Source organism: Euprymna scolopes, chromosome 6 (assembly GCF_053919585.1).
Source record: "Euprymna scolopes isolate OS-2025 chromosome 6, ASM5391958v1, whole genome shotgun sequence".
Taxonomy (NCBI): Eukaryota; Metazoa; Mollusca; class Cephalopoda; order Sepiida; family Sepiolidae; genus Euprymna; species Euprymna scolopes.
The window spans coordinates 7,582,771-7,601,296 of record NC_136487.1 but is presented as its reverse complement, the minus strand read 5'-3'; the positions used below and the strand labels follow the sequence as shown (position 1 = coordinate 7,601,296).

Sequence of the window (18,526 nt, the reverse complement as noted above, 5' to 3'; positions counted from 1 at the left end):
CTAGTTAGCTAACTAGCTAGTTAGCTAGCTAGCGAGCTAGATAGATAGATAGATAGATAGATAGATAGATAGATAGATAGATAAACATATGTATATAAAGTCAGTAAAGAGCGAGAATTAGATATATACATCATAGGTACATACAAACATTAAACTTACATTGATTAGAAATTATATATATATATATATATATATATATATATATATATATATATATATATATATATATATGAGGGAGAGTGGGGGAAGAGAGAGGAGGTGGTTATGGGATCCATTGAAAACAACCCTTCTTTAAATATTGTACTGACATTTGCGTAGATTCGAGTACATGAATTGATAATCTATTTGAGTAAATTCACTTCAAGAAAAGCACAACGAACCTCGTCTAGTTGTACAGTGTGGCGTATACCTTAAATAAATAAATATAAAGATACTTACCCTTTTCTCTTTGATGTTTTCACCGGGTGCCAACGTAGATAAACGAGTCTTATTTTTCGTATCCATATTTTCCGTAGTTTTGGTACGACTCGTTCGTTTCCCCATTGACCGTTCCGACATTTTGACTGTATTCTTACTATTTTTTTTCTAACTCTTTTTCTCCGTTATTTTTTGTTGGTTTTATGTTTGTTTATTGTTACTTTGTTCGTCGCGCGCGTCCGACTGATTCTCTTTCTTCTTCTGACAAAGTTTATTTTCTTCTTGGCCTGTTTTCATTTGTATACAATTGATTCAAACATTGACACTCTTGGAAACGTCAAGTACGTACATGTCTTTTTTTTATTACTCGACTTTAGGAATGCGATATAATACACATTTATTTTTTGAAAAAAAAGTAACAGGATTTTTAAATACCAGCTTGTGTCGCTATGAGACTGTTGTTCGCCGATCTGTTGGTCTGTTAGTTTGTCGGTTTGTTGGTTTGTTGGTCTGTCGGTTTTTTGACCTGCCAGTTTGTGGGTTTGTTGTCTATGAGTCTGTCGGTCTATTGGTTTGTTGGTTTGTCAGACTGTTGGTTTGTTGGTTTGTCAGACTGTTGGTTTGTTGGTCTGTCGGTTTGTAAGTCTGTTGGTTTGGTTATTGGTTTGTTGTTCGGTTGGTTTGTTGGTCTGTCGGGTTGTGTGGCTTGTCAATATGTGGGTTTGTTGGTTTGTAGGTCTGTCGATCAATTGGTTTGTCAGACTGTCAGACTGTTGGTTTTTTGGTCTGTCAGTTTGTTGACATGTCGGTTTGTTGGTCTGTCGGTTTGTCAGCCTGTTGGTCTGTCGTTTTTGTTTTGTTTGTCTATCGGTCTGTTTATTGGTCTATCGATATTTTGGTTTATTGGTCTGTCGGTCTCTTAATTTCTCGGTTTGTCGGTCTGTTGGTTTGTACGCTTGCACGTCTGTTGCTTTGTCAGTATGTCGGTCTGTTGGCTTGTTCATCTGTCAATCTGTCGGTCTTTTAGTTTTTCAGGATGTAGATCTGTTGGTCTGATTGTCTGTCAGACAGTCAGTCTGCGGATCTGTTCGCCTGTTGGTTTGTCACACCTGTTAAAAATTGTATTGCCAAATACGTAGTTCATGTTTTATATAAGTCCTGTCTGTACTTTGAAAAGGTATGTCCGCACGTCTGTCACGCTTATGTTTAAAAATAGCATTTTTGTCTGCCATGATTAACTTTGAAATGTTTTTCATCGGTCTGTTATATCTAAGTTTGAAATATTTTCATTGGTCTATTATGCTTAAGTATTTGAATATTCTTGATGAAGCTTTGTTGCCTTGGATCCATAAAAACTACGACTCTACTCGTCCAAGACTTGGCGCCAGAGCATGGAGCAAAGAAAGTCAAGGATTTCCCGAAGGAAAATCTTCCCTTGTTTGTTCCGAAGGACATTTGGCCCAGCAGCTCTCCAGATTTGAATGTTTGTGACTATTGCCTATTTGGCGTGATTGAGGGACAGTCTAACGTCAATCTACACCCAAATGTCAACTCTCTGAAGGCAAACATTCAACGAATATTTAGCAATCTCGATCACGATGAAATGAAGAGGAGCTGTTCACAATTTCGCTAGAGAATCTCCAAAATAATTGATGCAAACGATGCTAATATTAACTGATTTTGTTCGATAGCATAAATAAATATTAGAATGATATCTGCCCATATTTTATCTTTTAAATTGATGAATTTTGAAAAAAAAATTTTAAGTCCCAATTTATAGTTGGTTAGTTTTTCACCCTAAAGCAGAATTTTTTTACCACTTACATCAAGTAGCTTCATGCCTTGTCTAGATTGAATTTTTAAAATGTCTGCTCTCGTTGGGGGTCATGTAAATGTTGAAAATTCGTACAATTATGCTTGTATTACGAAAAATAAGTAAAACAACTGGATATATATAAACCGGAAAAGAGTCGATTTTCTGTATAAACTTGTACAGAAAGTACCCGTTGACCTCTGGGCTAAAAGATCCAGAAACGGTAATAATTATTCAACCTTCTTCCCCGTAGTGAATTTCACTTTTGAAGAAGAATTCAGATTTTGTAAGAAACCGACAACATTACTAAGCAAAGAAAAACACAATAAAACTCAAAATAATGCCCAAGCAGTAACTGTGCGTGAAAACGTACAACGATGTTTGCAAACACAGGATCCAACATGTCGTCTCGTAGATCCACCATCCACTTGAAAGATTATACCCAGATTGAAAGGAAAATCGGCTCATTTATTAACCAAATCCATAAATTCAATTGAAACCTCTTGTCATAGAAGAACATTTATTGGATAAAGGGTTCAGTCCCAAAGCTTACTGTGTGGTATTGGTGAGAAAAACCCAAGCAAAGTGCTTTATTATGAAAAGATTTTAAAAAAGAGTATAATATTTATTTTAAAATGTTATACAAATTCGGAGAAACATCGATACCGTCGCTTTCAAATCCAATATAAAGGGGCCAGTTTATGGCATCTGTTTTTAATATATATATATATATATATATATATATATATATATATATATATATATACATATATATACATACTAGTTATACCCTGCCACGCGTTGTTGAGGATCAATCTGGCGACATGGAAAAAATCCCAGAGTGAGAAAATGCATTTCTTATATGCTTAATTTCCCAGTGTTTGTAGATACACAATTTTGTTTGTTTCATTTTTTGAGTAAATATAGAAATTTTCTGGTTTGCCGACTCTTGAATACGCAACATAAATTATCCATGTGAGAAACAGTCAGTATGTAGATGTAAGCCACACAATTATGAAGATTGTCCGTGAGCTTTGTTGATGATGATTGCAAACGACTATTCGAATTGGGAATTGCAATCTCCTAAATTGAAATTGCGTATCCGGCGGAATGAGGACATCTTCACGTTTGAAAGGTTCTGTCGAGATTGTTGCTTTTATGATATTGTTCATTATTTTTTTTATACTGCAAGTAATGTGCCATTGCAAAACTTGGATTGGTTTATATTTCGCAATGATAATTGGTATGCTAATTTTCAATTGCACTACAAACGGTTGCATCCCAGGCTAATCTAGTGAATTCAAAAATTCTGTTTGGTAATTAACTACTTCATCTGCTTTCACAAAATGTCGACGGACTTTTATGTGACCACCTCATTTGGAATTTTAATTTGAATACTATCATTAAGTGAAAAAAAAAAGAAAAAAAGTTCATGGACGTCTTTGTTTTTGATAATTAATTTGAATACCTGGAAAAAACTTTTTTACCAACTGTTCTTTTGATGTAACTAAATTACAGAAGTTATGAAGCAACGAAATTCGCCCTAAACTCGGATTAACCGGCATTTTTTCCGTTTCCAATTTCCAACAATTTATGTGAAAATGTCTCTGCGGATCGATCGTCGCAACAGGACACGTATATTTTGACTTAAGTATAATACATGGCGCCAAAAATTAGAGTATTTGAGCCAAGCATTTATTTCATCTACTGATGTTGATTGAGGAATTACAGGTAACGCTTTTACTGAAATTTCCTGCAAGTAATTTTACTGCATTCACAAATGGTTTGACATTGTCACGCAAATCTTGCAAGGATCGATCAAGAGCGTCAAGTGATTTTTGTGTGTGCCATCGTGCAGTCTTCCCAAACAATAAGTTTGCATTTCTGCATCGTGAATTCAAACATGGCCGGAAGTCTGTGGAAACAGCTTCCAGATCTGGTCGCCCCCCTTCTGCCATTGATGAGGCATCTGTCCGTCAAGTTGAGGCTGCCATTTTGGAACATCGGCGCATTACTATTCGCCAAAGAGCCCAATATATCAAGATTAGTACAGGATCTGTGGAAACTATCATTCATGACCAATTGCATATGCATAAGGTGTCTGCCAGATGGATTCCCGGGTTGCTCACACCATTCCAGAAGCGAGAATGCGTCGAGTGCTCGAGGATGAATTTGGAGATGTGCCAAAAAGATGAGTTAAAGTTTTTCAAAAGACTGATACCCGGGATGGAACCTGGGTCCATCACTATGATCCAGAGACCAAAGCACAGTCAATGCAGTGGAAGCACTTGGACGCACCGCCTCCAAAGAAGGCAAGGGTGCAGCCCTCCACTGGCAAGGTCATGCTCACAGTCTTCTGGGACCAGGACGGAGTAGTGATGACAGATTTCCTGGCAAAGGGTTCCACAATTACAGGAGCCTATTATGCTTCACTTTTGAGGAAATTCAGGGAAGCTATCAAAATCAAGAGGCGGGGCAAGATCAGCAAAGGTACCCTCCTCCTGCAGGACAACGCTCCAGTCCACAACTCGCATGTCGCCAGAGCAGAAGCACGGGCGTGTGGTTATGAAATCCACCCCATCCTCCCTACTCTCCTGGCCTTGTACCCTCTGACTTTAATCTCTTTCCAGCCATGAAGTTGTTCTTGAAAGGAAAGCGTTTCCCAGATGATGCAGCCTTGATTTGTGAAGTTACGTCGTGGTTGGAGGACCAACCTGGGGTGTTCTACAAAAACGGTCTCCAGAGCTGCATCAAACAATGGGAGAAATGCATATCTCTGGGTGGTTCCTATGTAGAGAAAGACTAATAACTGTGCCAAGTTTCGTTGCTCTACCTATGGGAAGTGGGTCAGGTGCATTACTTATTGCACGCCCTTCGTACCTTTGAAAAATAGTAACCTCAAATAATATATATATATATATATATATATATATATATATATATATATATATACATACGTATATATATATTTATTTACCAGTGGTGAAAAAAAGTGCTCAATGTGTAGCCAGAGCAGTATATAAGATATATAATATAATAAGATATATAAATTTCTTATATATATATATATATATATATATATATATATATATATATATTGTGTGTGTGTGTGTGTGTGTGTGTGTGTGTGTTATGCACTCTTTAGGTGTATTCAATTGAACAAAGAAAAATCAATCTTTATTTATATTTTTCATTTATCTAAATTTTATTTCGTCGAATGCTTATATTTTTTTATTCTGTCTTACGCACATTTCATAATCTGTAGTTTAATAGGTCGCTTTTTTTTCAGAGAACTCTTATTTTAATATAATAATAATAATAATAATAATAATAATAATAATAATAATAATAATAATAATAATAATAATAATGTAGATTTTGCCGTCTCATCAGATCACAGAGTGAAGATCAAGAAGACAGAAAAACGGAGCAAATACACGGAACTAGCCAAAGAACTCAAAGGGATATGGAAGATAAAAATGTCAAAATAACATCACTAGTAGAAACATTAGGAACAATACTGAAAAACAAATTGAATGGAAAGAATATTGAGGAAACCCTTGAATGTGGAAAACAGCACACATGAGCTACAAGCACAATCGAGTATACAGAAAATGCTACAGAGACATCACTTGGAACTATGAAAACTGTAACTGCATAATTGTAAGTTAATCCCCACGCGCCCAACCTTTTTGTATGTGTTTGGGGGGGGGATTAATCATATTATAAACTGACGTCACATGAAATAAGTAAGAAGGATCAAGGAGGATTGAATGACCGGGGAGTGAAAGCACTAGCTAGACCTCCACTGGATGAGTTCAAAGAAGACTGAGACCTTGGGGAGGATTATTGCCACCCAAACTCCAGTGAAGACAAATGGGCACTGCCAACGAGAAATCAATGATAAGCGGCTGTTGCGATAACGCAAATTCTTTTGCGAACGTTATTGAACGAGGTGGAGACTACTGGAAATCTAGCGAGATTTGTTGTCACTTAGATTACAGAGAACGCCACAAGTTCTCAGAGAAATCTTTTATGATGACCTGTTTGACTACTCCTAGTGAGTAAATAATAATAATAATAATAATAATAATAATAATAATAATAATAATAATAATAATAACGAAAACACTAATCCAAAACAAAAGGAAAAAAGATGAGAACAAATTGCAAACTCATAACACGAAAGACTCACATTAAACTGACAAAGAAAATGCCTATTCCAAGGACCGGATACAACACACACACATACACACAACCACACACACACACACACAATCACACACACACACACACACACACATATATATATATATATATATATATATATATATATATATATATATATATATCGTGTATATTTAGGCAGCATTTTTGCTAAAGACAACAGAGAACTTTTGTTTTATTTTTTCAATTTTTCTGATGATTTTTTGTTTATAGATCGAAGGTATTAATAAATATCCAATAGTCAGATTTTTCTCTTCGAGGCATGTCGCGATTGATTTTCTTTTATTTATTTATTTATTTATTGTTTTTTTTTTCTTTGTTCTTTGTTTTGTTTGTTTTTTGGGTTTTTTTTTTTTTTTTGCTTTCCTTCTTTCGTCAAGACATCGTCAGGAGAATGTGTAAGATTTGGTTGTGTTGATGGGCGGATGTTGGTTAGTTTTAGCAGGAACGGCTAATGCGTACGAGACTGTTTGTGCCCAGAGGGAAGGAGGGAGTGTCCGGTTTTGAGGTTAGGGCAAAGTCAGAAGGGAAAGGGGGTTACGATAGGCATTTTAAAATATTTTGGCTAGATTGGTATGTAACGATAGGTTTCTGGGTTCTTATATATATCGCTTCCAAAATTTTCAATTTTTGAACGTTGGTTTCATGGGTATTATATGTATGTTGCTGACTAATATTTCTCTGACTTCGGAGTGGGGGCAGTAATGTGTTTTCTGTGAATGTTGTAATATAGCACTAAATTCTACATTATGCATGGTAAGGCGAGGGATAGCATGGTCGTTGTGTAACCGACATAACCAAGATAACTACTGTTTTTTTGCTATTATAGGAGCTACACTCTCCTAGCGGGCATTTGAACTTATAGATGACGTTGGTTCGTTTTAGTGGGAGGCATTTTTTTTATTTCTTATTCTTTATTTCTCTATTTTTTCTATGTCGGGTCTGAAAATACGCATAATATTATATTTTAATTTATACAGAAACCGAGACATGTGCATGCGAGTTCTATGTTTTTCTAAACAGTTCACTTCTTGCAAGTAAAAAATATACTCAAGCTGAGATCGAAACCAAAACTTACTTGACAGTGATTCAAGTACGATAGTCATGAGGCCAGCTGTACACCATCTTTATAAGTGTTTTCAAATTTACTTATGCTTAACATAAGAAATCTGTAATGTGAACTATTAATGCAGGCACACTCATAAAATAGTTGACAAACAGATGGAAATCCGATGACCACGTACCAAATTTTAATTTTTAAATTTTAACCCCTTTAAAAGTCCTTTTTTTCGGATGAAAACAAATTAAAAATGTATGTTGCGTGTATATCTCATTATGTGTGTCTCTTTGTAATCCATCTAGTATCTATGCATGAATATACGATAAAGTTCGTTATACCATTTTTTCTGTTATCTTGGTCTTCTGTGGTCGATTCTTCCCGTCACTGATCGATGAGCTATAAAGAGCATCTAAGACGAACACACAATTCCGATTTTTCTGGCATAGATCACTTTTTCGTTTACGAGTGAACTAAGAGACCTCTCGCATTATTGACTCAATCTTTTTGTGTTTCTTTTTCCGACGCATTTTTGCACCAATTTCGACGCGTCTGTTCCACTCAAAATCGGAAATCCGACTGACTTGCATGCGAAAGAAAATATATCTTCCCATTTTACTTTCATGCTCTCCGTCTTTCTTTATTTACACGTTTATTTATACAAACCCGATTGACCTATTTAAGGTTCTTTAGCCCATCTACAGAGTTTGATATACGTCATCACTTCACGCCTGAACTCTTTTTTTACTAACCAATCTTCACACAAAAATCATAATTTTAAACATGTCGGCATAACTCGGGATAGATTACATATCAAAAAGGTTTCCACATGTCTGAATACCCTATATTCCAAATGTCAAGTTTGTAGATCCAAAATTCTTTGAGTGTATAGGTTGAGAAGTCTCCTCACATACACACATTCTCACTTTGATATATATATATATATATATATATGTATATATATATATATATATATATATATAGTCAACCATATAGAAGCCTATTCATGACGCCCCCCCCCACAGACATTCAGCTTTATATCATATATATATATATATATATATATATATATATATATATATATATATATGGTTGACTATTTTAAAAACCTGATTACATATAATGATAGAAGATGTATCGAGACACAGGAATGGGTATGTTTGATTTGGAAGAACGGTGGTTCATTAATATTGTGGGGTCTGCGTTAGCGCCTGGTCCACAAAGTATGGAAATAAATTTAAAAATGAAAAAAAAAGTTTACAAGTGTTTTTGATATAGATGTACATAAGAATACTTTGATAAGTATGTTTTAACTTAAATAGGGATGGTATAATAAAATTGTGGGGGTCTGCGTTCGCGCCTGGCCTCCATAGAATGGAAATAGGCACAAGCTTTAATAAAGACTTTTCATATCTATCTGCGTAAGTATACTTTGATAATTATGTTTCAGTTTGAAGAAATATGGTATACTAAAATTATGGGATGTTCGTTCACGCCTGACCTCCATAGAGTGGAAATATGTCACAAAGTTTAACAAGGTTTTTTTTAATATAGATCCACAAAATATTGTGATAAGTGTTTCAGTGTGAACAGGTATGGTATAATAAATTATGGGGTTTATCTATTTTATTTTTACTTTCATCATATTTTGCTTTGATTTTGATACCCTCAAATTCGAAGCTATCTTTACAACCCTTCCTTTTCATAACCTATCATACTTTCATAAATCAGAGCCCATTTTCTGTAGGCTGTTTTTGAACTCAGTCAACGACGGTACTTTTGCTATTATATATATATATATATATATATATATATATATATATATATATATATATATATATATGTATTTATATATATAACTACTTCATTTACTCACATAAAATTAATATACGAAAGTATAAATTTATGCATAAACTTTATTTACTTCAAAAGTACTCGATACGTAGGTAGAGCTAGTTAGTAAGTTATAAAATATATATGGTGATTAAGCTACACTGAATATTCCGCATTTCATCCACTCTAAGACTCTTCAGGCTTATGCGCGAATTTTGTGGTTATCTGTCGTTTTTATATACGCACCTTCTATTGAGATTTTAGTTAGCCAATTAGCTTTCTAATAACCACCGCGCCCTTCCTATCAGCCAATAAACATGCACTTATCGGACAAAGGCCTATTTGACCTCTGGTTGACCTGTTCCTTTGTGTGAGCTCTATTTAGCCTTGATATCTATTTCTTGACCTGTTTTAAATCTAGGTTAGGGTTTTTTTGGGGGGAAGGGGTTAGTTTATATATAAATATATATATATATGTACATATATATATACCCATATATATATATACATACATATATGTGTGATCGTTTATGTATATTCATTTTTATCTAATTTATTTATTTGTTTATTTTTTATTGTTTTTGTTAGTTTTAAAACTATTTTGTATCGCTATCTTAGAGTAAATTTTTTTTATTTTGTGAACAAAGTTGTTCACTATTTCTCTTCTACAGGTATATATATTTCTTATTAATTTCGAATGGTACTATGTCTTACATCGTAGAATATAAGAGCCTTATGTTTTGTTTTGTTATGTTTTGTTTTGTTTTGGGGTTTTTTCCTCTCAAATAAAATGGCCGTCCCTCGTGTTGCTGTATCAAGATTGTGTTAGGTGGTGACGTATATTTCGAGAATATTTCTTCGGTGAGCTTTTAAGACACATGTACGCTATAGTGTTAATAAAATTGAAATTGTAAGTTCTTTTATGCGTTTTGAAAATTATATTTGAAAGACTTTGAATAAACATACAAATCGTTCTAGAAACATGACAATGTTTCGATACGTAGTTATTAATAACTATGATCTCATCGGGCAAAAAATGTATGTTGCTTTCTTTAGGTGTTCATATTGAATCTTGAATCCTGCATCCGTGTGCCTGTTTTGCAAGTATTTTAATGGAAAGTGCTCTGATGAACTCATTGCATTTGTGCCTCTTGGCGTACGTATCCCTAACAAATCCGCTTAGCAACAAAATCACACTTACTGTTGAGGTTATTAAATGCCAAAAAGCCTCCTACTCTAGTAGTTTCTTTCCTCAACCAGCTAAACTTTGGAATTCCCTTTCTGCTACCTGCTTCCCTGACTGTACGTAAACCAACATCGTGTTAATCTTTTCTAAGTATGGCCCGATATAGTAGCCCTTTGCGTCCAAATAGCGATATTCTTTGTTAGTGAACGTGTGTATCAGAGCACATATAAATATTTATATTGATTCTTATATATATATATATATATATATATATATATATATGGGCTCAGATATATATTGTACATATATGTATGAGCTCAGATATATATATATATATATATATATATATATATATATATATATATATAACAAGCAAGCAATATGAGTATGTTGGCCAACAAAGCGAAGAACATGTTACCGCTTGTCGTTAGAGTGTCAAATAATATACCTTCACCTTTCTTACTTTAAGAAACCGCTTCTCAATCAAGTCATTTTACGAATTGATTGAGCACTAAATGAGAGGTAACCTCATTTCTATTACAGAAAGGGACTCTCGTCACTTGTCGACATTAAAACCGTTGGACACTCGTAAACTAAAGCAAAAACAACGAAAACAAATTGAAAGTTGCATGGACTAAGTTCAGCGCGAGATTTCCGGGTTTAGATATTTTGGTTTATTTCGGCGACGAAAGTCTTTTAGCCCAACCTTTTTTCTTTTCTTTTCTTTTTTCTTTCTTTTTTTTTCTTTCTTTTCTTTTTTCTTTCTTTCTTTCCTTCTTTTCTTTCTTTCTTTTCTTTTTTCTTTCTTTAATATGCTTTTTTTTATTTATTTCAGACATGAAACCGGATTCAATTATTGACATGTTCAGCATTCAATCTAAACTATTACAAGTGGACCCCCCCCCCATCAAAAATGACGGATAAAAATTATTCTTTGTCAGAATTCGCACGAATTCATATAAAATAACGTAATGTTGCCATATCTTGACCGGTGTATCTACCACTCGCTTTTCACTCTTTGACAAGGCCCAAAACAAAAAAAAAGGCTCACAAGTCTAATACGTCCCTCACTGTCGATCAATCCCCAACCTCTGCCCCATCATCGCAATGGAAACTATTTTACAAATACTATAATGGAATATGCGCGGATGGACTGATAGCACTTGACCTCCTGGTTGTACATACTTCCGGTTCACCTGACAAGCAGCAAAATGCCATCCCTCACTGTTGAGATCCTTAGATGCCGCAAAGCTTTCTATTTTAATAGTTTCTTCCCTCGGACTGCTAGATTTTGAAATCCCCCTCTTTTATGCTTCGATGACTGTACTAAACTGCAAACGTTTTAATGTAATCTCTGTTATACATGATCTCACATAGGAGACCCTTACGAAAAATGGCAATATGCCTTATTTATGCTGACAAAGAGTAACAAAGTCGTTTGGCCCAAGCCAAGCTTCTGGGTTTGTCCTTTACTCCTGATCTGAAATGGAACACGTACATCAAGTCTGTTGCCAAGGTCGCTGGAAAGATGGTGGGATCCTTCTACCGCTCCAGAAGATATCTCACTACTGATGATATAAAAGCCAACTACGTCCAAGGATGGAATACTGCTGCCATATCTGGGCAGGAGCTGCTAAAAACAGCCTATCCTGTCTTGACAGAGTATAAAATAGACTTTGTGGCTTAGTGGGGGATGCCCTTTTCTCTTCCCTGCAACCTCTCTCCCACAGAAGAAACATTGCAAGCCTATCTTTGTTTTATCGTTATTGCCATGGCAGGTGCTCGTCCGAACTCCAATCTCTAATCCCCCCTCGCCAATCTTTCACGAAAAACACCCGTCTAGCTGAATCCACTGTGAAAAAATTCCCCCACTCTTTATCTGTACCTAAATCAAAACGCGGATTCCATGAACAACGCTTCTTTCTTAGAACTGCACGCCTGTGGAACTCTGTTCCGTCTGCCTGCTTTCCACCTGACTACAACTTGGATGTCTTCAAGTCCAACATTAACAAATTCCTAATGAATCGCTCCCTAAAGTTAACACTCCATCAAATCTCCACACTAACGTACTGTACTTGCAATAACCTTTATCCCTGAGTGGCTTTCGGGCCTTGATAAGTGGTGACCACCGTGTAAAAAAACAAAAAAAACAATATTCGATGAATCTGAACATAAAAAAACAGAAAAAATAGAAAGAAAGTAAGAAATCTTTTTCAAATAAAAAAGAAAACACATAAAGTTGAAGAAAACGCAGGAAATATTGAAAATTATTAAATTTCTAATTCCTCTAAATACTTGAAATGAATTTGCCAGACAGTTTTTTTCGTTATTTTTTTTTTGTGATGGAACGGAAAAAATGTGTGCCTGTCTGTATATATATATATATAATATAAAACATAAAATATATTTTAGTCATCGACATACAGACCTGTTTCGTTGTATCACAACTCATCAGTGCCGCTAGACTAACACCTCTCCCAAGCCGAGGATCGAACCTAGAACCGTCGTGATGACAGTCGGCAGTCCTATCCCCTTGACTACGGAATCGGTGGCCGAAATTAACTTGTCAGAACGATTATTTAAATAAACATTCGTCTGCTACTCGTAGAGGGCTCAAACGTTTGTTTGTAAACAAATCGCGAGCTTCGCATTATTTCAGCTAAATTAAGTAGCGAGTAAGATAATTTACAAGAGTGCTCTACCAAAGAGGGGAGCTTTATAAAATATATTTTAGTCATCGACATACAGACCTGTTTCGTTGTATCACAACTCATCAGTGCCGCTAGACTAACACCTCTCCCAAGCCGAGGATCGAACCTAGAACCGTCGTGATGACAGTCGGCAGTCCTATCCCCTTGACTACGGAATCGGTGGCCGAAATTAACTTGTCAGAACGATTATTTAAATAAACATTCGTCTGCTACTCGTAGAGGGCTCAAACGTTTGTTTGTAAACAAATCGCGAGCTTCGCATTATTTCAGCTAAATTAAGTAGCGAGTAAGATAATTTACAAGAGTGCTCTACCAAAGAGGGGAGCTTTATAAAATATATTTTAGTCATCGACATACAGACCGGTTTCGTTGTATCACAACTCATCAGTGCCGCTAGACTAACACCTCTCCCAAGCCGAGGATCGAACCTAGAACCGTCGTGATGACAGTCGGCAGTCCTATCCCCTTGACTACGGAATCGGTGGCCGAAATTAACTTGTCAGAACGATTATTTAAATAAACATTCGTCTGCTACTCGTAGAGGGCTCAAACGTTTGTTTGTAAACAAATCGCGAGCTTCGCATTATTTCAGCTAAATTAAGTAGCGAGTAAGATAATTTACAAGAGTGCTCTACCAAAGAGGGGAGCTTTATAAAATATATTTTAGTCATCGACATACAGACCTGTTTCGTTGTATCACAACTCATCAGTGCCGCTAGACTAACACCTCTCCCAAGCCGAGGATCGAACCTAGAACCGTCGTGATGACAGTCGGCAGTCCTATCCCCTTGACTACGGAATCGGTGGCCGAAATTAACTTGTCAGAACGATTATTTAAATAAACATTCGTCTGCTACTCGTAGAGGGCTCAAACGTTTGTTTGTAAACAAATCGCGAGCTTCGCATTATTTCAGCTAAATTAAGTAGCGAGTAAGATAATTTACAAGAGTGCTCTACCAAAGAGGGGAGCTTTATAAAATATATTTTAGTCATCGACATACAGACCTGTTTCGTTGTATCACAACTCATCAGTGCCGCTAGACTAACACCTCTCCCAAGCCGAGGATCGAACCTAGAACCGTCGTGATGACAGTCGGCAGTCCTATCCCCTTGACTACGGAATCGGTGGCCGAAATTAACTTGTCAGAACGATTATTTAAATAAACATTCGTCTGCTACTCGTAGAGGGCTCAAACGTTTGTTTGTAAACAAATCGCGAGCTTCGCATTATTTCAGCTAAATTAAGTAGCGAGTAAGATAATTTACAAGAGTGCTCTACCAAAGAGGGGAGCTTTATAAAATATATTTTAGTCATCGACATACAGACCTGTTTCGTTGTATCACAACTCATCAGTGCCGCTAGACTAACACCTCTCCCAAGCCGAGGATCGAACCTAGAACCGTCGTGATGACAGTCGGCAGTCCTATCCCCTTGACTACGGAATCGGTGGCCGAAATTAACTTGTCAGAACGATTATTTAAATAAACATTCGTCTGCTACTCGTAGAGGGCTCAAACGTTTGTTTGTAAACAAATCGCGAGCTTCGCATTATTTCAGCTAAATTAAGTAGCGAGTAAGATAATTTACAAGAGTGCTCTACCAAAGAGGGGAGCTTTATAAAATATATTTTAGTCATCGACATACAGACCTGTTTCGTTGTATCACAACTCATCAGTGCCGCTAGACTAACACCTCTCCCAAGCCGAGGATCGAACCTAGAACCGTCGTGATGACAGTCGGCAGTCCTATCCCCTTGACTACGGAATCGGTGGCCGAAATTAACTTGTCAGAACGATTATTTAAATAAACATTCGTCTGCTACTCGTAGAGGGCTCAAACGTTTGTTTGTAAACAAATCGCGAGCTTCGCATTATTTCAGCTAAATTAAGTAGCGAGTAAGATAATTTACAAGAGTGCTCTACCAAAGAGGGGAGCTTTATAAAATATATTTTAGTCATCGACATACAGACCTGTTTCGTTGTATCACAACTCATCAGTGCCGCTAGACTAACACCTCTCCCAAGCCGAGGATCGAACCTAGAACCGTCGTGATGACAGTCGGCAGTCCTATCCCCTTGACTACGGAATCGGTGGCCGAAATTAACTTGTCAGAACGATTATTTAAATAAACATTCGTCTGCTACTCGTAGAGGGCTCAAACGTTTGTTTGTAAACAAATCGCGAGCTTCGCATTATTTCAGCTAAATTAAGTAGCGAGTAAGATAATTTACAAGAGTGCTCTACCAAAGAGGGGAGCTTTATAAAATATATTTTAGTCATCGACATACAGACCTGTTTCGTTGTATCACAACTCATCAGTGCCGCTAGACTAACACCTCTCCCAAGCCGAGGATCGAACCTAGAACCGTCGTGATGACAGTCGGCAGTCCTATCCCCTTGACTACGGAATCGGTGGCCGAAATTAACTTGTCAGAACGATTATTTAAATAAACATTCGTCTGCTACTCGTAGAGGGCTCAAACGTTTGTTTGTAAACAAATCGCGAGCTTCGCATTATTTCAGCTAAATTAAGTAGCGAGTAAGATAATTTACAAGAGTGCTCTACCAAAGAGGGGAGCTTTATAAAATATATTTTAGTCATCGACATACAGACCTGTTTCGTTGTATCACAACTCATCAGTGCCGCTAGACTAACACCTCTCCCAAGCCGAGGATCGAACCTAGAACCGTCGTGATGACAGTCGGCAGTCCTATCCCCTTGACTACGGAATCGGTGGCCGAAATTAACTTGTCAGAACGATTATTTAAATAAACATTCGTCTGCTACTCGTAGAGGGCTCAAACGTTTGTTTGTAAACAAATCGCGAGCTTCGCATTATTTCAGCTAAATTAAGTAGCGAGTAAGATAATTTACAAGAGTGCTCTACCAAAGAGGGGAGCTTTATAAAATATATTTTAGTCATCGACATACAGACCTGTTTCGTTGTATCACAACTCATCAGTGCCGCTAGACTAACACCTCTCCCAAGCCGAGGATCGAACCTAGAACCGTCGTGATGACAGTCGGCAGTCCTATCCCCTTGACTACGGAATCGGTGGCCGAAATTAACTTGTCAGAACGATTATTTAAATAAACATTCGTCTGCTACTCGTAGAGGGCTCAAACGTTTGTTTGTAAACAAATCGCGAGCTTCGCATTATTTCAGCTAAATTAAGTAGCGAGTAAGATAATTTACAAGAGTGCTCTACCAAAGAGGGGAGCTTTATAAAATATATTTTAGTCATCGACATACAGACCTGTTTCGTTGTATCACAACTCATCAGTGCCGCTAGACTAACACCTCTCCCAAGCCGAGGATCGAACCTAGAACCGTCGTGATGACAGTCGGCAGTCCTATCCCCTTGACTACGGAATCGGTGGCCGAAATTAACTTGTCAGAACGATTATTTAAATAAACATTCGTCTGCTACTCGTAGAGGGCTCAAACGTTTGTTTGTAAACAAATCGCGAGCTTCGCATTATTTCAGCTAAATTAAGTAGCGAGTAAGATAATTTACAAGAGTGCTCTACCAAAGAGGGGAGCTTTATAAAATATATTTTAGTCATCGACATACAGACCTGTTTCGTTGTATCACAACTCATCAGTGCCGCTAGACTAACACCTCTCCCAAGCCGAGGATCGAACCTAGAACCGTCGTGATGACAGTCGGCAGTCCTATCCCCTTGACTACGGAATCGGTGGCCGAAATTAACTTGTCAGAACGATTATTTAAATAAACATTCGTCTGCTACTCGTAGAGGGCTCAAACGTTTGTTTGTAAACAAATCGCGAGCTTCGCATTATTTCAGCTAAATTAAGTAGCGAGTAAGATAATTTACAAGAGTGCTCTACCAAAGAGGGGAGCTTTATAAAATATATTTTAGTCATCGACATACAGACCTGTTTCGTTGTATCACAACTCATCAGTGCCGCTAGACTAACACCTCTCCCAAGCCGAGGATCGAACCTAGAACCGTCGTGATGACAGTCGGCAGTCCTATCCCCTTGACTACGGAATCGGTGGCCGAAATTAACTTGTCAGAACGATTATTTAAATAAACATTCGTCTGCTACTCGTAGAGGGCTCAAACGTTTGTTTGTAAACAAATCGCGAGCTTCGCATTATTTCAGCTAAATTAAGTAGCGAGTAAGATAATTTACAAGAGTGCTCTACCAAAGAGGGGAGCTTTATAAAATATATTTTAGTCATCGACATACAGACCTGTTTCGTTGTATCACAACTCATCAGTGCCGCTAGACTAACACCTATATATATATATATATATATATAAAGTAATGTGATTGATAATTTAAAATTTAAAAATCAAATTATAATCAAATTAAAATTCATTTCATAAGAAGGAACAACAACAAAATCAATTATCTGTACGATCGTTTCGGAAAGCTTATCTTATTGATTCCTAACGTACTGTACTTGCAATAACCCTTATCCCTGAGTGGCTTTCGGGCCTTGATAAGTGGTGACAAAAAAAAAGCTATAGCAAACATCTAAATGAGTATTTTAACCATAGTTCCTGATTTCAAAAAGCGAAAAATTAAAAGATTCATCTGCCTTACTTTTAATGCTAGGTTTATTTATGGTGTCTTTTAAATTCAATAAAAACCCTTCAAAATTTGCTGAAGAGGAGACCTTGCTTATTAAAAAACTATATGTAATTATTGTACGTAACTTGATGTATACCACAATAAAAAGCATTGCTTTCCGAAACGATCGTACAGATAATTGATTTTGTTGTTTTTCCTTCTTATGAAATGAATATTAATTTGATTATAATTTGATTTTTAAATTTTAAATTATCAATCACATTACTTAATATTGAATTAGCTCTAGGACATTTAACTATCGAGCTTACTATATATCTAAATTACAACGAGCACCTTCTTTTTCCTGTATTTTAATTAAACTAGTAATTTCACTGCTACATTAAAATACACTCAGCTCTTTAGACTATTGTTCTAATCTCCTTTAAATTATATATATATATATATAAGTGAAAGTGTGTGTGTGTGTGTCTGTCTGTCTGTGTACATGCGTGACCATCGTCATAGATGGCCTGTCAGCTGAAAAATGACGTCATCGTCATAGGTCCTAGCAAGCAAGATAAGTGGAACGCAGGCTGTCGATAATGGGCAGAAATTTTTTACAGAAAGCGTTAGAAAACTTCAAAATTGGATTAAAAAAGATAAACATGATACTTTGTACTGAAACTCATCCAATATTAATAAAAATATTAATAAAAAAACGAATTGAAAGGGAG

The 18,526-nt window shown here is 36.4% G+C and overlaps 1 protein-coding gene across 1 annotated transcript in view; it reads right to left on the bottom strand.

Moving 5' to 3' along the window:
- LOC145277487 (dynein axonemal heavy chain 5-like) overlaps positions 1 to 731 on the bottom strand; it is a 690,378-nt gene extending 689,647 nt beyond the window's left edge. The window contains exon 1 of the mRNA XM_080128869.1: positions 439 to 731. Coding sequence (XP_079984995.1) covers positions 439 to 558 — 120 coding nt within the window. The 5' untranslated portion in view covers positions 559 to 731. The remainder of the gene's footprint in view (positions 1 to 438) is intronic.
- Between the last annotated feature and the right edge of the window lie 17,795 nt (positions 732 to 18,526).